The 18,252-nt window shown below is 35.5% G+C and overlaps 4 protein-coding genes and 1 long non-coding RNA gene across 24 annotated transcripts in view; 3 read left to right on the forward strand and 2 right to left on the reverse strand.

The window, feature by feature from the left end:
* The first annotated feature begins 123 nt into the window (after positions 1-123).
* On the forward strand, positions 124-4,785 carry mRpS31 (mitochondrial ribosomal protein S31). Of its 4 annotated transcripts, none has more exons than XM_089081959.1 (9): positions 128-325; positions 467-564; positions 719-953; positions 1,345-1,429; positions 1,510-1,648; positions 1,768-2,019; positions 2,135-2,352; positions 2,435-2,713; positions 4,651-4,785. In XM_089081959.1, the coding sequence occupies exons 2-8, from the start codon at positions 542-544 to the stop codon at positions 2,698-2,700; spliced, it is 1,218 nt and encodes a 405-aa protein (XP_088938085.1). In that variant the 5' UTR covers positions 128-325; positions 467-541; the 3' UTR covers positions 2,701-2,713; positions 4,651-4,785. The 4 variants fall into 4 exon arrangements, with proteins under 4 accessions (XP_088938086.1, XP_088938085.1, XP_088938084.1 ...); XM_089081958.1 differs by lacking the exon at positions 4,651-4,785 and adding an exon at positions 3,026-3,117; XM_089081960.1 differs by lacking the exon at positions 4,651-4,785 and having other exon boundaries at positions 124-262; positions 2,435-2,728.
* LOC105431547 (uncharacterized) lies at positions 1,509-4,286 on the reverse strand. 2 transcript variants are annotated; one of them, XM_089081962.1, is made up of 5 exons: positions 3,948-4,286; positions 3,675-3,855; positions 3,441-3,577; positions 3,274-3,346; positions 1,509-3,122 (listed from the first exon to the last, which is right to left on the reverse strand). In XM_089081962.1, the coding sequence occupies exons 2-5, from the start codon at positions 3,765-3,767 to the stop codon at positions 2,946-2,948; spliced, it is 480 nt and encodes a 159-aa protein (XP_088938088.1). In that variant the 5' UTR covers positions 3,768-3,855; positions 3,948-4,286; the 3' UTR covers positions 1,509-2,945. The 2 variants fall into 2 exon arrangements, with proteins under 2 accessions (XP_088938088.1, XP_088938087.1); XM_089081961.1 differs by having other exon boundaries at positions 3,675-4,285.
* eIF1A (eukaryotic translation initiation factor 1A) lies at positions 4,651-6,436 on the forward strand. The gene is made up of 5 exons (XM_011645804.3): positions 4,651-4,786; positions 4,984-5,067; positions 5,156-5,392; positions 5,562-5,662; positions 5,968-6,436. The coding sequence occupies exons 1-5, from the start codon at positions 4,771-4,773 to the stop codon at positions 5,971-5,973; spliced, it is 444 nt and encodes a 147-aa protein (XP_011644106.1). The 5' UTR covers positions 4,651-4,770; the 3' UTR covers positions 5,974-6,436.
* Positions 6,437-7,321: 885 nt separating this feature from the next.
* Positions 7,322-18,252, reverse strand: part of LOC105431552 (uncharacterized) — an 85,096-nt gene continuing 74,165 nt past the window's right edge. For 9 of the 16 annotated variants that reach the window (XR_016140446.1, XR_016140445.1, XR_016140444.1 and 6 more), the window contains 5 exons: positions 17,773-17,841; positions 15,520-16,743; positions 13,577-13,793; positions 9,886-9,964; positions 9,560-9,632 (listed from right to left, as the gene is read on the reverse strand). Coding sequence is in view for 5 of the 16 variants with exons in the window: in XM_089081943.1 (XP_088938069.1) it covers positions 9,503-9,632; positions 9,886-9,964; positions 15,520-16,743; positions 17,773-17,841 (1,502 nt within the window). In the remaining 11 variants the exon portion in view is untranslated. Of the gene's footprint in view, positions 9,633-9,885; positions 9,965-13,576; positions 13,797-15,519; positions 16,744-17,772; positions 17,842-18,252 lie in introns of all 16 variants that reach the window. The other 7 variants (XM_089081943.1, XM_089081942.1, XM_089081938.1 and 4 more) reach the window with 4 other exon arrangements.
* Positions 15,161-18,252, forward strand: part of LOC148935453 (uncharacterized) — a 28,873-nt gene continuing 25,781 nt past the window's right edge. Inside the window, exon 1 of the long non-coding RNA XR_016140456.1 lies at positions 15,161-15,314. This is a non-coding gene — a long non-coding RNA (uncharacterized LOC148935453). The remainder of the gene's footprint in view (positions 15,315-18,252) is intronic.

The following is an 18,252-nucleotide window of genomic DNA, read 5'->3' on the forward strand; positions in this document are numbered from 1 at the left end:
ACGTCACGCTTTCATTTGTCGCTGCAATTGGTTGCTGATTTACTGCTGGTTATTGCGTTGCACCGCGATGCGATATATCTCGATACTCCGTTTTGAATCAGAATATTCGATGTATCGATACCGCGGTCTCGGAAATCACAGATTTCCGTGGTTTATTATTTCTTATGAGAGAAATCTTCGCAAATTCTTCTGAACATCACTGATATTATTAAAGTTTTGATTCTTCAAAGATATCTTAACTTTTTTGTTCTGGATTAATCAAGTAAATGCTTTTCAATTTGTGAAGTAAAGTTTTAGAACAGAGCCTTAGAAGTTTTGGAATTAGGTTAGGTTCTTTTATTTATAATTTTGTTGCTTATTGTGTAACTTTGTCAATAATTTGCGAATACATATTGCATAGTGTGATATTATTGCCATTGTTAACGTGGTTGTCATTAATTTTTTTTTTTATAAAATTTGATTACAGTTATCTGTTCCTAGACGATCATATGTTCATATCTCAGTGAGATATAATCGATTTATAGAATATTTATATGTAAATATGTTTTTGTACATATTATCAAAGTAAGTACAAACTATTGACTTTTTGATAATTTTACTTTAATATTTTTATACATAGATTAACTAGAGAAATTATAAAAAAAATTATATTTCTATTTAAAAGATAGGGAATTGTTTTTTATTCTGGATGGACTATACTAAGAAATATATTTTGCAGATATAATATAAGGCCATCAAACGGAATATTATCTCAATGGATAAATATTTCCTTGAGATTAAGTTCCTCGTCTTCAGTATCTTCATCATCAGATTCATCAGATTCATCAGATTCATCTGACTCTGATTCTGATACTGAAAAAACAAAATCGGAAACGACACCTGTTAAAAGTGCAAGCCCTGCAACGTCAGATAACAAATATGATTTGGAAAGCTACTTGAATAACATGATGCAAGTAAATATGATGATTTTTTTATCTACTTTCAGGATTTATTATTTCATCTGAAACCTCTCTTATTTTTATTATATTTTTAAATATTTGCCTTTTATATTTTAGATATTTGCAAAGATATTGAAAATTTTTACTTTAATAAAATAATAAAAATATATTTTTTTCAATTATGTCTTATTATAACATTTTTTTAAAAATATCACGTTTAGAAACAGAAAATTATAAGATTAACAAAAACAAGTTGCTGAATAAATTGAATAGTTAAATAATCTAATTTATGCTAAATCATACTATGTTTTGAAGTAATATATTGATATATTTAAAAATGGTATGAGATATTTTTGAGGGAAAGCATAAGCTAGTGTACCTTAATAAAAATATCTGTTGCTCTTAGGCGAGAAAATTGCAGAAAACTATTGATGTTGCTATGCAACCTAAAAAGAAATCAAAAAATAAGCTGAACAAACCTATACCTTTTGGTAATATTGGCAACATTTTAAGATTTATATAAATTCAAGAATATTTCAATACTCAAGTTGCATTATTATTTTTTTTGTAGAAGAGAAAATAATAACTGCAGCAGAAAATGTGGCTGATACATTTGGTGGAGATAAAACAAAGACTACATCAGACTTGCTTCTAAAAGTAAAAGTTCTTGTATCTAGAATAGAAGCTTCGAAAGAAGAACAAATAAACAAGTATGGATTGTTACATGTAACACTTACTATAAGTTCTATTATTAAATATTATGATATATTTTTCTTTAATCACTTGGTAAGTTTTTTTCATTTTTTATACAATTTTCTTTATTTGACAGAAATATGCAGAAGAATGTTCAACTCAAACAAACGCAATCCGAACATAATATAGAAAAAAGCTCCCAGGATAAACATTCAGAAAAAAAATCTATAATACAAACTCTACTGAATGAATATAATAAACAACCAAAGAAAGTAGTTGAAAATACCAAGACAGTATATCAAGACAGTATATCAAGACAGTTATTAAAAAGCGCTAAAAATGAATCTAAAAAACAGTTACAAAATCTTGATAATAAAAAACGTACCAGGTATTGTAGAAAAATAAATTATTATTATTAGATAATAGAAATTAAATCATATTCATTATAATATTCAATTATATTATCCTGATTTATTTAATTTTTAATTGGTTATTAATGATAGACGTCAAGATATTAATCTATGGGATGGACAGCCTAGCCATATTTTTGAAAATATGGGTGTTACTTCGCCAAACATACCAGAATTGAAAACATGGATGGCATTAGAACAAAGGGAGCTAAAAGCAATAACGACTTATCCACCTGCTAATATTTTCCAAGAACAAATTCTTTGGACGGAGCAAGGAAAATTATGGAAATTCCCGATTGACAATGAGCAAGGTTTCTATGCAATATGTTACATGTTATGCGTACCTTCTGACACTTGGGAGAAACTTGATTTAACCATTTCTATATATTTCAGGAATGGAAGAACAGAATGTTCATTTCTCAGAACATGTCTTTATGGAACGCCATTTAAAAGGATGGTGCCCTAAATCAGGACCAATACGTCACTTTATGGAATTAGTGTGTGTTGGACTTTCCAAGAATCCATACTTGACAGTTCAAGAAAAAATCAATCATATTATGTGGTACAAGGAATACTTTGAATCTAAACAAGACCTATTGCAAGAAATAGGAACAATTCAGGAACCATTCCCTGATAAAATAAAAGAGATTACAGAATAAATTAAAAAAACATGTTAGTATACTCCAACTGTGTTGTATTTTCTTATCACTAAATAAATTCTGTCTATAAATAATATATAGATATATTAAAATAAAATATTTATATATGTATATAGACAGCTTACTGACTAGTCAAAAGTAAATTAAACTGCAAAATACAATTATATATAATTATTAAATATAATTTTAATTATATACAATACATTATTTTATTATCAAGATGCTAGGAAAACGAATTATATCGATTATATTTGATAATCCTTGTAATTTTCAATTAATAAGTTTTTATCAATGGATAATTTAACTTTTATATCATCAATTATAGGTTCCAATGATAATACTACAAATCTATGTACAATTAGAAATCCAGGATTATCTTTACTTTGATGTAAAATTAAATCAACTTCATCTCCCACAGCCACCTGTTATCACAATTATTCCATATATAGTTGTAATAACTTGAAATTTTCAAAGAATTCTTTAACATAATATGTGATGTGTGTGTGTGTGTGTGTGTGTGTGTGTGTGTGTGTGTATGTGTGTGTAATTTCATTACCAAAATAATATATTTACTTCTTTGGATTTTTTCAGTACTTTGTTTCCATTTATGCGAAGTTTGCTGGCATAGAAGGCCTCTTCTATTTTACTAGGAGCAATAATATAAAATAGATAAGATTTGTACAAAAGTTATACATTATAAAGCAACTTTACTTATATATTTCAGTTAAAATAAGACATACCTGCGACTCATTCCAAATGCAGCTTTGGAAAGACTATCTAATCGAATAGATGTAACCTTTATCTTGAGCAATTTTGAACCTAGAGGGATTTCTTCTTCATCCTTTTCTTCATCATACTTCTCATTTTTAGCCTCTTTCTATAAAATAATTTCAAAGATTATTTATCTGCATTAGAAAAATGATTAAAAATAAACAGAAGAAAAAGATATATGATTAAATTATTAAATTAATTACATTCTTGGTTTTCTTTTTAGATTTGAATCTTTTTACTATGTACGGATTATAGAGATTGTGCACATTATGTAGTTTTATACCATCATTACACATCCCAGGATCTAATTTTAAAAAACCTCGTGTGCCGTAAAAAGTGCGTACATTGCTGCACACCGACCTTTTAATAATGTTAATTGTCACTCTGGATAACATAGTAATTTAACCAAATATATATTTTATTTGTCGATTAAATAATACAGAATAAGTGTGTAATAAAATTTTTTGCTACATAACCTTAAAGCAAGGTTAAAAGCTATTTAGAGTCAACATTTTGTGAATGTACATAAATTATTTGATATATCGATTTCTTTTAGTATCAGATCTATTTAACAATTAGGAACACGAATCCTCGATTACAAAAAAAAATAATAGCTTCCTTAATTATAATCTTAATTATAATCAGTTGACATCTTTGATTTCCATGTGCATCTATATACAGGTTGTTTCACTTGCACACACAGAGCACAGTGTGACACTAGGAAACAACTTTTGATTGATTCGCCATATGTTATTAATATTAATATATCTGAATAACAAATTATTTTAATTAAAAAATAATGAAATAATATAAATATGAATATTTAAAATTATAGAAACGTAATATTAATTAAAGTTCATCAAATAAAAATTTGGATATCAAAAATTTGGTTTCGCTTGAAATGTTATATTCCTAACTTGATTTATTTCTAACAAATAAAAAGCAAAAATATTATAACAGACTTGTAATATTTTCAAATGACTCAAATGAATTCTCTATTGTCAAATCTGTGAACCATGAAAACCGGAAATAAACGACTCTCGAGTCAACTTTATCGTTAAATTGAAATTTTCCATAGATTTCTTTCATGATGTTCATGTTTCTATTAAACAAAAACAGCAAATTTATTTTTCATGTCAAAACTCAATGCTCAGCGAATGACGAGACATTTCTGTTTAGACTGACACCCGCAGTCATCCTCCTCTGTCGCAACGAGGACCTCTGATGCATTGCAGCACCTTGTCGTCTTTCGTAAAATAATTGTATTTTCGTCGTTTGAAAACGCTGTGCTAGAGCATCATGCCAAAGAATAAAGGTGAGTTTGATTCCGGTTTCGCCTCGCGTTCGTATTTTCCTTTCGACGACTCTTCGACTACCGTCAATTCGAATCGTGCAATGTGATTATTACTTGCTAACCTTAATCCGCGTCAAGGCTACTCCCGAGGCGACCCGATTTTGTATTTTCACGTATCTCCAGTAACCTTCATCACTCGATCAATGCTTTGTCCGCAGGAAAGGGAGGTAAAAATAGGAGAAGAGGAAAGAATGAGAACGAAACTGAGAAGAGAGAGCTGGTGTTTAAGGAGGATGGACAAGGTGAGAGTGAGACGCGATGAGGACGCGATGTCCTCTCGGACAAGTATTTGATGTTTGTTGATGACTCACTCGATATTTTGTTTTGCAGAATATGCTCAAGTGACAAAAATGCTCGGCAATGGCAGGCTAGAAGCCATGTGCTTTGATGGAGTCAAGCGGCTGTGTCACATTCGAGGCAAATTGCGGAAGAAAGTGTGGATTAATCAGGGAGATATTATCCTGATCGGATTACGGGACTATCAGGATGCTAAGGCAGATGTTATATTGAAATACACATCCGACGAAGCACGCAATTTGAAGACCTATGGCGAGTTCCCAGAAACTGGTAAATAACATTTATATTGTATATATTAGTGTTTGTAATAGTTATGAGACATATTTCAATAGAATCTACCTAATTTTTTGTGAAAATTTTAACAATTAGATCATAAAACAAGATAAAAAACTACTTTTTTTTTATATTTTTCTAATGTAAAATTTTGTCTTTACTTTAGTGCGTATCAATGACACAGTAACCTTCGTGGAAGATGGATTTGATGAGGATATTGAGTTTGGTGATGAAATCAGTGATGACGATGAAGATGATGTTGACAATGTAAGTATTTATTCATATCTTGAGAAATTTTTAGATTTTTTTCTTGTTTTACTCTGCTTTCATTCTTCAGTTTTTCTAGACTTGCTTTCATGTTACCTTTTCTAGCAATAATGATTAAAATCTTCTCTTTGTTTGCTCTTTAGTCATTTCATTATATACAATGATTGAATAAGTACTCAGTAATTATTGCCTATGATTAAAATGAAATTTAAATTAGAAAAATATATTAATAAAGCTAGTGCTCATTCATCAATTGCATAATTGTTGTTTTTTGAATATAGCTAATATATGCCATTGTCTTACAGATCTGATGACCCACAGTGTAATAATAAAGAATGGTACATCACGAAAAAATGCATGGGGACATCTGTTCATTTCACAGAATGCAATTATACAAACTTTCCTTTTATCGAGTAGCTCATCTCCCTATATGTATTTATAAATAAATCGTCAGTTTGTGGGTAACATCATATTCGAATTTGAGTAGTCGTTTTTGATATTTATAAATTTTTATAGGAACGTGAGTTCTTTTCAAATAGCAAAATTACAAATGATGTTTAGCTTATTGAATAAAATTTCGCGTCACATGCCAGATTAGTCAAATCTGTCTTTGTGTACGTAATCAATATGAACGCCTTTGTGTATAATCGTTTTTTTGTACATTTCCTTTTTAGTCAGATATTATTTGCTAATTCGTAAAATACACACACACACACACACACACACACACACACACACATATATATATATATATATATATATATATATAAATAATTAAACGAAGAATGAAACGTGTAGTAAGTACTCTTTATATGTTGAAATGTTTCATTAAATATTTTTTTCCATTGAGAAGCGACATCATGTACAATTAAAGTCCAGTCAGATTTTGACGAGATTTTAGAAGTACTGCAATTAGTGTAAATTAAATAAAAAGACAAAGAGGGAGGAACAAGCTCTCAGTGACATTTTTGTCTTAGCATTGTTTTATTATATAGCTTTGATTGGTTACAACACACGTTGTTAATAGTAATATAGCTGTTCAGACAAATAACGCGTGCCAGATGTAATCCTCAGGACGCGTTTTGTTATATATCTGTGCAATCGTTCTGTGCATGTTATATTTCTTTATATTAAAAAGAGGGGAAACTACAGTGCTGTATTTTGAAAATTAATTATTGGGTATTAATGATGAAAATGTGCAAGTTATTGTATCATTTTTGTTCACAAAGAAAGAATTTGAGGAATTGTTTAGGTATAATTAAGCGAAACAATAATTTGATTGTGAACTTCGACTTTTTTCATGTTAAATAAAATGCGTACGTAAACAAAGAAAAAATACTTACTTTTCCACGCCTTTTCCTTGTAGCTTTTTTGTAATTTATCAGGAATGAAATAAAATCTATATAGTATTTATACGATTTATAATGTAATAAATGTGTATAAATTATGTAAAAATTATCCTGTTCATGTTTGAACAAGATTTTTTTTTGCTTTTAAATGAAATATTTGGAAACAATAAGAATGTTAGATGAAAGAAAATGCATAAAAAATGGCAATTAAAATAATGATTATTCATCTGATGCCTGAATATGATTGAAGGGGTGAAAAATGTTCTTTTTTTTGTCTCTCTCTATTCTTCCATTGCAAAAGACATTGTAATTCTGATGCAACATTTTATTTATTATACTGATGGTTCTATCACACAATAGTATATAGTAAATTATAATCTCTTTCGTTTTTTTTTTTTTTTGATACCTTGACACCATGCAATGCCATTGTAATGATAATTTAATGCCACTATAATATTGAGGAAGGACATGTAATTAGTATAAGGGGAAATATGTTTGACTGCTTGATGCGCGTTATGTTGTTGACGAAAATTAACTTGTACAAAAGTATGTGATATATAAAGCATCAACTCGATATTGGCACGTCAATGCTCTGACGATGACAAGCGACATTGATATTACACGAATTTGCAATATACATTTTCGTTATATACGTCGATCGCGTAAAACAATACAAAAATGTGTTGCTATTGGACATAGAACATATCATCTGTATGCTGCGTAATATAATAGTTACGTTGCGTCTTACGGATCTATGCAAACTATTTCTCGCTTCGTGCGTGAGATGAATCATCGTTGATAGCATTGGAGTACCAGCATCGCGGTATTCGTAATGAATTATATACTAAATGTTACGACAATACATATTATGCAGCATATTATTTTATTTTGATGCGCATGTGATTGTGCCTTTGGTCCTGAGATCAGATAGGCAAGTCTATTAAAACGTAGTATAACAGTCATTATAGACAATAATTTATAAACTTCAGATAGCATAATCATCTTTCAATATATTATACATTAATAGAATAGCTTATTTAAATTTTGTTTCCTTTTTTTAAATATATTTATATATTATATGATTTTTTTTTCTCCCTTCGTTTCCCGCGTTCAGTAAAATTGTATCGTACACTGAAAGAGCTAACATTGGCTTAGATATTAAAACATAATCCGCATCGTTCGGGTTTCAGATAACATAATTTCTACATTGTTGCGCGTGTCCGTTAGCTGCTATATTTTAGTTTACACTGGTTCACGTGAATGACACAACGTTGATAATATAACTGTATCGAGCTTACAAATGAACGAGCGTAACATTTATCCAGAAGCTCGCTATATAAATAAAATACTTCTGTTAGTGTCTTATAATTATTACAATCGTGTCCATAGCACATTTATTTATATATGTATATATTATATATATGTATATATATATATTATATATAAGTTACGCGCTATAAGAAATTATCATATATACAATTAAAAATTGTTAGGAAATATCCTTTAAACAAGTTAAATTTATACATTATGTGTTTAGATAAAAACATTTATTTCTCACTGTTAATCAAATCAATACGGCCGGTGCGCGCGATAGTCCGGCACCTCTTGCGACTCGTTCCTTTCTTTTTATTTTATTGTGCCTGAACTCGTGACTTGAGTCGAGTAACAACAAGAAATTCCATTATTCCCATTTTCAGAAACTTCAATTATTCGTCGCCGAAATGTTAATGAAATATATGTATATATATATATATATGTATATTCATATGTATTGCCAATTTATTAAGCGATATATTGCGCGAATAGAGAGATGTACAACTATCCCGAAGCTTGAACGGGCTATTCTCGCGAAAATCTTACTAATCTAGACGATCATTGATGTCGGCAGATCATTCGTTCAAATCTTATTCTGCCGCGTTTCCCGCCTTTTTCGCGCCTCTTTCTCCTCCGTATTCCCTATCATTTCCGCCTGATACTTTCCTCCCCTTCTATTTCGCATTATATCTTCAGACAACACGAGAAAGGCGTTGCATTTACATGGACGGGTTGGCATAGTGAAGACTAGCGCGGATCGGCTAGTCGAACTAGCAACGATAGCATACGCAGACATATCATCATTATCATCATTATCATCATCATTGATCGTGAGATTCCGACGAACGCAAAAAGGTAAGGCAACCAAGCGGAACGGAAAGGCAAGCAAACTCGAAGCGTAGGCCATGAGCGTGGTAGTAAATCATCAATGCATACTTTTGTATGGTTTAAGAGAGGCAGCATCTCGAGAAAGCGCGTATCTTTACGTGTTCCAAATCCTTATTATATAGAGGAACTCGTAGCTCGATGCTCGAGGATGCATCGAGCTGAGTTCAAGGATCGAGCTACATCTCTTGGTGGAAGGATCCAACGATTACGGGAGAGATATCGAGACCCTTTGGCGATTTCTTCTTTTGTTCTGTTTGCAAGTTCGAAGGACGAAACGTGTGCCTTACTCCTAATGATCTTTCCTCTCTTCTGTCATAAATGTGTCCATAATCTTCTGCATCGATTCTCGCAAATCATCCGTGTCACCGGCCTCCACGGATGATATTGTCCTTGTTTCCGTTCGTGTGGTCGTCGTTACGCTGCAAGAAACGATTCTTTCGAGATTACGTTCTTCTACATATATCTCTTCTTTAACTTTCCAATTTTTCGAAAAATTTCGTGACATTGCACAATATGACAAAAAAAAAATTTAAATAAAATTTTCGAAGCAAATGGCAAATGTAGACGGAAATAAAATAAACTCTGCGGAGGACAATAGTCCGACATACCTGTCTTTGATATGTTAGAAAAAAAAAAAAAAAAAGAAAAAAAAAGATCGTAATTCGTATATACCTTTCCTGAGTGACAGGATCCACCTCGATCGTTGTCGTTTCCATGAAGGATGGCTCGCTATGTTGCAAAAAGTCAGATTCTGCGACAACAAATGAGACCAAATCAAAGATCCTGCGTTCACGTGCTTCGCGAATAATGCGGCGAATTTCGATATTTCGTTGCTGCGAGTTTTACATAGAGAGAACAAGTATGAATCGTATATATATATATATATATATATATATATATATATAGATATATATATAGATATCTCAATTTTACATCATGCCCAAAACAAGGGAGGTAAGACTAGACACATATAAAAAAAGTTACAACACCGCTAAACATATTTGACGTACATAATATATATATATATGTATATAATATGTATTTAATACGCATCTTCACTCAACCAGCCAAACTATACTTATGCAACCGTATTTCTCCCACGTGTCATCTCCCTCCGCACGTGAATTACGCACGGATTTTATATATCGCGTGTGACTTAGTACTTCTTATACTCTTATACAATTTTTACTGCGTCCACTACTCGTTTTTTCATACTGTGATGCTAATTACTTTTAGGGCACGTGTGCTACAAGCTGTAAATCATCTCAAACTCGGCCGAATTCCTATGTCTCAACTGTAATTTAAACATATCCTATAGCGACCGATTATCGACCAATATAGGAAATGTAAGAAATCGTGGTACAATCGACGAGAAGGATGATTCCTTGCTGCATCCTTTATTAACGTTTGTTCACGACAAGCTCTCTCTCGCCGATCCTACGACGATCTCTTCATATACGAGAAAATAAAAAAATAATTGCGTGTGTATTAACTAAGAATCCTAAATAGCAGATTGGATCACTTTCGGTTCCGTTCGCAAAAAAATTATTTTTAATAAAAAGAAAAATGTTGTGTAAATGTAATTTAAACAAATAGAAGCGATAAAAAATGATCGCTTAATATTTTAAGCGTTAAGTCAATTTTTATCTCGTATCATGTTGACAAACAAACTTGGAGTTTATTGGTCTTTTCGACATATAATTCTACGCTATAATTCGACATATAATTCTGTACTTAATTATTCTGCTACTTAGGGTTGCTCGAGGAATTAGCTATGTTTCATAGGAAAACAGCACTTGGTACACAGCGCTTAGAAATAAACGCTCGTTGATTTTTGTAATTAATTAAATACGATGACATATTATTACTGAGCAATATTCGGAATACTTCTCAGTACGATTGTGCTGCGCGCAGCGAGTTCGTGTGAAGCGCTGATAAAAGCCTCTGAACAAAGCATTTAGCAGTTAGTCGTAACAGATGTAGGTACTCAACGTTCTCAGTACAACAGAAGATTATACTACGGTAAAAAAACTGAAAGTGATGTTTCCCTCGACAATTCAACAAATACATTCGAGTACTATTCATTCTGATACGTACGAAATTGTCAAAATGTGATACTATTGCAGACGAATTATCGATGCGAGATCTCAACAGCATCGTTCCGAAGTGAAGTAATGAACGCGATTCTCGCTGAAGAATACAAATCGAAAGATTTTTTATTTTACAGACCTTTTTTTTCATGCCGTTGTGCGCACGACGAAATGGGTGTTTTTCTTGGATAACACGAATATTCGAGAAAGAGAAGCTATCGAATATCATGACTTTCATGAGTCTACCGCCCTTTGGTTTTGAATAGTAGTTTTGCACAAAACGCTCCGTGAGATTTGGCAGCCATTTCATGAGCCCGTACTAACTACTTCAGTTAGTATTGTTAGACGAACGGTCAGGTATTGCTGGAGTATTTACTGCGGATATTTGACAATATTAATTCCCAATGCGGGAAGGATGTTAATGCATCCTCATGGAGATCTGAAGTTCTTCAGGATGACGATTAATCATTTCACTTGAGCCGATCTTCACGTTTGGCACGTCATTGGGAAATGTGTCGTATAGATTGCAATAGAGAACTCGAGTATTCAAAGATATCAAATCAATGCGCTAATCAACAGAATCTTGAATCGTTACAATGGATTTGGACCAGCGGATCGCTGACAAGAAGAGCGATTATAAGCTCGAAGGATGTAAGAAAGAAGCAAGAGTATCCCTCCGCCTTGGTTCTCCAAACCCAATGGGGATCGAGATCGGATATAATTCCGAGGAGTCCGCCTTTTGATGCGTTGAATGGTGCTGAAATCCAAATTCGCCGGAGTTACACCGGCTTACTTAAGTCTCTCTCTCTTTCGCAGCGTCCTTCGACGTACGTTGCAGTTCTGCGGGATCGGAAGAGGAGATTCCGGGTGATGGACTTGGTAAGAAGTCGCAGCACACGTCGACCGGTGCGACGCAACTCTCGCTCTCACGTCGCGACGAAAAGAGAGTTGGTCTCGTGCCATTCGAGAAGTGATCGTGTACTCGTCCGCATATCGAAATAGGTCCAAGCACACGTGTATAGACACGATACATAAACATTTACACTTAGAGATTACTTACATGACGATTCGCCTAACAATCCTAACGTGACTAAAAAAACACGACTGTTGGTCCCTCTACACTTTAGCTTTATCTTGAGTTGCTTGTCATTGTCAGAAGAGAGCTAAAAGGGTAAAAGTGATCTATAGGATGCTCAAAATTAAGACAAAGAAGAAAAAGAAAGGGGAGGAAGAAAGAAAGAAAGAAGATAAAAACGGAGAACGAAAAGTAAGAGATAAAGAAGAAGGAGAGTAGGAGTTCGGTACGGCAAAGGTAACGTGCAACAAGGTATAAAACATATTTTGTCTATTGAGATCGGCGGAACAAGAAGATCATCGTGCTTCGACACTGAGGTATTGCACAAAAGTAAAACAGCTACTACGGGCGTAAACTAAGGTTTGTACGATGCAAAAATGCAATCATGCACGGGGTGTCAATGTCAATACTCATGCAGGCTATACTCTAGAAAAAAGAAAGCTTGCGGAACAAGTTCCTCGATCGTGGGAGATTGCCTGTCCTCGTCGCGATTTATATCAAATATGACATCTGGCATCGCGCAGGAGAATAACCTTACACGTGACAGAAGGCAGTTTAGTTTTACAAATACCATTTGTCGGGCGTTTCTCAGTCTTCCTCGCTGTTCACCAGAATTCGTCGAGATCACTGCGTCGTGATGTTCGATCGAAGTAAACCTTTCTTCATAAATTGTTACGCAAATATTAGCTTCGAACAGTTTAAAAACGCGCGAATAGATTTCTGTATTATATGTAAATATCACATTCGAATGTGTTTATCGATAATGCTTCGTGCATTATCGCTGGGACATTGTATATTTCGTAAATGTAACATTCGTACCTAGCCCTAAGCGCATCATTCACTCGAATCGAAGATATCTGTCGATCGATTATACATATTTCAGTTTCTCGCTTTCAAAAGCCAAGTTTAAAACGCAAGATTTTTAAAATCTTTGCTCATCAAAGTGCTCGCAGAAACGAACTCGTAAAACAGCTACTGCTTTATGGTTCAAAAGTTTCAGTTCAACCGATACGCGTTGAGTGAGAAAAATTTGACTTCACTTTTGAAAACGAGATGTAAAATCAAGTAATAATTACTGATCGGCAGCTCAGGTCTCTATCCTGACGCCGCAAAAGCGTCTTGGCCTGACCTTTAAAAAAAGTTTCAATAACATGGTATATTCTTTAGTAGAAATAAATAATGTGAAGGGTGGTCGTACCCGGCTTGCCTCGGGGCATTGTTAGACAATGTGTAGATGACACGCCGAAACATTTGTGGCTCCAGGGCAAGTATAAGCGCTACTAGAAGCACCAGCACAGCGACAGCTATGCTCATCCAACGCGCACAGTAGCTGGTTCTACCGGGTGTCTTCATCCTAGTCTTCGGTTCTATCGTATTGTCCGAACAAACCGACTGTACCATACCGTGTGTTTCTGCTACTTAAAGATTATGCAATTGCTATGAATCATCGTGGGATATGTGACTTTTGATAAGTTGATTGATTGATTGATTGATTGATTGATTGATTGATCCGGATGAACTTTTCACCGCTGTGATTAGTATGAGGGAACCGAGAGAAACGAGAAAGTCGAAAGCCGAAGTTGTAATGATTTGATCAGATTACTGGTGAATTGATATTTCTTATCATTATCCAACAATTAAACCGTCGATTTCATAAAGTAGCATCAATACAATTTCAATTTAACAAATTGTAATTGTTTCAAAAAATGCATTAAAATTTAATCACAGCTCTTTTCGTTAAATTTTAAGGATAATGAAGATAATTTCATGCAATTTTTAGAAGAAGCTACTGTAATGTAGCTTATTATTGTCGAGCATCAAATTACTAGATGCGTGCCGATTTTATGTCTCGTGGAAGATTTCGCAAATTCTTGTTATGAGCTTTTGTACTTCGAAATATGATCTTTCTGTTCGATCGCTTGTAAATTCCCTGTTATTTTATTAGAAACTTTGGAAAAATCACGTTAAGACGGCACGTCACACATTAGATCTATCTCTTTATGTATTGCATATTCGGCATATCAACATATTCGGCATATCAGATTTGCGTTTGATCGTTCAATAGCTGAATGAGCCTCGCGAATGATCGCGAATGAGCCTCGAATGAGAGTATGCTAGTTCCAGGAAGCCCCTGATCGCAAGATTCCATCCATCCTCTAGCCAAGACCAACGAAAAAAATAAAAAGGAAAAGAGAACGACGTTATCGAACGTTTCCCGAACGAGAAGCAACACTTAGTTGATCACCATTAATCGCACATGTCACAATTCCTCGTAGCTCGTCTACGAAGAGGGATACACCGCGCAATTTATGCAGGCTTATACGGCTGCATTTCACAAGCTTTATTTTTCCTTGCGAGTCATTACCCTTCGGTACGCACGATGCTGTCGACATCGTGCACAAACAATTACAATCCTTACCCAAAACATCACATAGATCATGCAATTCCCAAGCGAACGATCCCCAACAATTTTGCTCCTTTCAACTCTGGATTTCAAGCAGCAATAAGGAGTCAAAGGTCCTCCCAGAAATTATTATGTTTCAGTTACGTCTTAAATTTTTTAAATCATGTTGCAAAATATTTTAAAATAAATATATTAAAACCGGAAGGAAATTTTATGCAAATTGTAAACAAGCTAGTAGAGAGGACTTCTGACTGTCATATTTTAATTTACATCTCTGGAACAACTCATGTTTTACGTATCATCTAATTCATGTTTTGAATTTGAGTAATTTTATCCGATTTTATCCGATTTTATCGTTCCAGTGATGATCTTTATCGATCGAGTTCCATCACCCAATGTCAACTTTCCTCATCGGACAATGGCGAACATCGAACGTGCTCTCGAATCATCGTGCAATTAGTGAGAGATACAAGGAGATGCATGGAATGGCATGCAAAGACAGCCAGGATTTAACACCAAAGCTTAACGTGAGGTAATCTATGTATAAATATATATATATATATATATATATATCTCCGATACATAGCAGATGATATATCTGATATATATATATATACATCTTTTTTTTTGTAAGGCTCGTTCGTTCATATAATCCGAGAGGCAACCGATTAGCGAGGGGGGGGTTCGAGAGGTATGTACATTGCTTATGCAGAAGGTTAGCTGTGAGAGTGCGGTACCTTGGTCGTCCTCCAACGGGGACAGCTCCGCACCTTCGTGCAGTGCTACATCCGACCCGCTGGAACTGCCCAACGTACGCCTCTTGCTCGGAGATCTTCTTCTAGGTTGCGGCGAACCGTCACTATCGGTGTCGCTGTGCACATCGTGCCTCGAACCACTCTTGTTGTTGTTGTTATTGTTGTTGTTGTTGTTGGTAGTGGTAGTAAACGCGTCAACGCTGCCGCCGTTCCCGGAGCCGGGTGATGTATCTTGCGAGTACTGCGGCTCCCATTGTTCGTTTGCCGCTGTCCAGGAGGCGGTCTCTCCGACTTCGGATCTCGTTAATTGCTCCTGGAGACTCCTCAGAGCGGACTCCGCGTCTTCGTAGCCGCCAACACCGCTGCTGGAGATCATCGTTCTCGTCACCCTCTCGGTTCTCTCGATCTCCGGCGTTTCCGTCGTCACGCGTTGCACAGTCGTAACTGTTTGGACGGTACCGTCGGACTCTGATCTATCTGTCCTTATCGTAGTAGTGGAGGAGTCTGCAAACCTATCGTCAAAGTCAAAGATTTCGCTCGGTAGCGTGCCAGCGACTTGATTTATCCTCTCGACAACCTCCTCGCGTGTTAAGGATTGCAAGCTATCGTCCTCCGAAGTCAGAGTCACGGTTCTCACCGTCTCAACGGTACCACCGGTCTTCAACAGCTCCTCCAGCTTCTCAGGATCAATCGACGGATCGCTGATCACCACCGTAGTCGTCGTCCGTCGTATTTGCTCCACCAAGGGAGTCGTCTCCGTTAGACCGCTTATTGTCTCGATTAGATCGTCCGATTTGTTATCAGGCGGCGATACTTTTCTCTTTTCTTCCACCGTCTCTTTAGTCAACTCGCCATCCGTGTATTCTTTAGTAACGCATTTGACGACTCGTGAAACTACTTGTGGACCGGTGATACGGTCTTCCGAGGACTCTAATTGGACGGATTCAAGTTCGTCGCTTAATTTAGGCGCTTGAGAGTCGATTTTAACAGGTATCCTACTCTTGCTCGGCGACTGTGCCTCCTGCGTCAATTTGGGCGGCTGCTCGAACGTTTTATGTGTTCGTGAGGCATCACCGAGCTCCAGGTGGAGGTCAGGTTTGGTGGTCGGCTTGGTGGTGGAGTGACGCGGGGCGGGAACAGGTTGCTTTGATGGAGCAGAAGTAGCATGCCTCTCTACAGTCCCATCAATCTCAGCCGAATCATGCCCTGACCCATCCAAAAGGACATGGACAAGAACAGGAACAAGGACATAAAGCACATTGATACACACTAAGAATTTCAACTCTAGCCCAGCTGCCAAAGTTGGACCGGAAAGATTCGGAGCGTGTCTGCCTCGCATACGCATGTGTACGCGCATATACACTAATGAACGAAAGACTCGCGCCGGTGCACGCACGCACGCACGCACGCACGCACATGCGTCGTGCGGATTTAACAGAGAGGTGATCTCGAGGAGATGCGCTTCGCATGTGACGCGTGTGCGCGTGCACCGCGGCTTTATCCGCGTATTTAGTTTTTTTTTTTTTTTTTTTTTTTTAATTTAGTTAGTATCAATACTGCAACAGGATTAGTCTGTTTATCGAAAACGAAAGAGAATACACTCATTTAAAAACGGTGGTCGTGGCGCCTGAGTCTTACTAAAATGTACCACTATGGAAGCAGAGGAACACGCCAAGAGCGTTCGCGAGAGTACGCGGTGCGTGCTAGAGTAGACGCACCTTCAAAATATTCCAAATCATTTTTCTCGAGACTACGCGATTAATTGCAAAGAAAAGATAACTAAACTATATCTCAAGTCTAAACTATATCTTTACCATTTATCTTGTTTTTTTCTCTTTTTTCAAAAGGGATTACCCTCTCGTCGATATAATAATTTGCTAGATACGCTGTTCAACTGGCTAACTACAAACTACTCGACGAGTATGTATACAGCTCGATTGTCCAACCACAATCGCGAACGTGTTATAACAATCTCGCGAACGAAAGCTATCTCTCGTCCTCGTCGTGTGTATATCAGCAAAATAGTAAAAGAGATCGGTAACTATTTAGTAAGAGACGTGCGCACAGTATCAGTTAGTGTGAAAGCGTCGGCAGGTGCTAACTATGGAAGATAAAGCTAAATATAAATGAGGGCACCAAAAAACAGAGTTTGCTATCGTTAACTGATCTTCGACCGGAGATGATGATCCGCGTACGTAAACTCTTTTACATTTTACTCGAGTCATTTTACGTTACCTGCTTTCGTCGAGGTGTACGCCTGATCCGCCAGATTCTGAGCCCGCCGCGCAGCCTCTTTGGTCACGTCTGAAAAGGTCACACACAGAAAATTGAGTTCGCATCAGGAATCGATAATTACGACATAGAAAGCAGTGATTCAACAAAGATTAGATGATGAATGATGGTTTTTTTTTTTTCTCTGCATGGCATACCTCGGTTCATGCTTCGCTAGTTGTGGTACTCCTGTTAATTTCAATGAGACATAATTACCGTATAATCGTAAACACGTGATCTCTATATGTTATATGCTACAAACGAAACAAAAGGAGACACGATTGGCGACAAAATAAGATTCCGACGATCGAGTAGTACTAGAAAAAAATTATCCATCGTGGTAAGAAACACGTTTAAAAAATAGCGTAAAAACCTGGAATCATGCATTAAAACGGGTGTTAAAACAGAATCATTGTTAAGACGTAACTGAAAATAAGTACAGCA

The sequence above is a fragment of the Pogonomyrmex barbatus genome, unplaced genomic scaffold, assembly GCF_055798465.1.
Source record: "Pogonomyrmex barbatus isolate J1 unplaced genomic scaffold, ASM5579846v1 scaffold5, whole genome shotgun sequence".
NCBI classification, from domain to species: domain Eukaryota; kingdom Metazoa; phylum Arthropoda; class Insecta; order Hymenoptera; family Formicidae; genus Pogonomyrmex; species Pogonomyrmex barbatus.

Excerpts from the sequence above, each read along its gene's own strand:
- eIF1A (XM_011645804.3), top strand. Across the intron at positions 5,068-5,155 it reads GTTTAAGGAGGATGGACAAG|AATATGCTCAAGTGACAAAA; the intron begins GTGAGAGTGAGA and ends TTTGTTTTGCAG. Across the intron at positions 5,393-5,561 it reads TGGCGAGTTCCCAGAAACTG|TGCGTATCAATGACACAGTA; the intron begins GTAAATAACATT and ends TCTTTACTTTAG.
- mRpS31 (XM_089081960.1), top strand. The coding sequence starts at position 542 with ATGTTTTTGTACATATTATCAAA. Across the intron at positions 565-718 it reads TTTTTGTACATATTATCAAA|ATATAATATAAGGCCATCAA; the intron begins GTAAGTACAAAC and ends TATATTTTGCAG. Across the intron at positions 2,020-2,134 it reads GATAATAAAAAACGTACCAG|ACGTCAAGATATTAATCTAT; the intron begins GTATTGTAGAAA and ends TATTAATGATAG.
- LOC105431547 (XM_089081961.1), bottom strand. The coding sequence starts at position 3,866 with ATGTTATCCAGAGTGACAATTAACATTATTAAAAGGTCGGTGTGCAGC. Across the intron at positions 3,578-3,674 it reads CTAAAAAGAAAACCAAGAAT|AAAGAGGCTAAAAATGAGAA; the intron begins GTAATTAATTTA and ends ATTATTTTATAG. Across the intron at positions 3,347-3,440 it reads GCATTTGGAATGAGTCGCAG|TAAAATAGAAGAGGCCTTCT; the intron begins GTATGTCTTATT and ends TATTGCTCCTAG.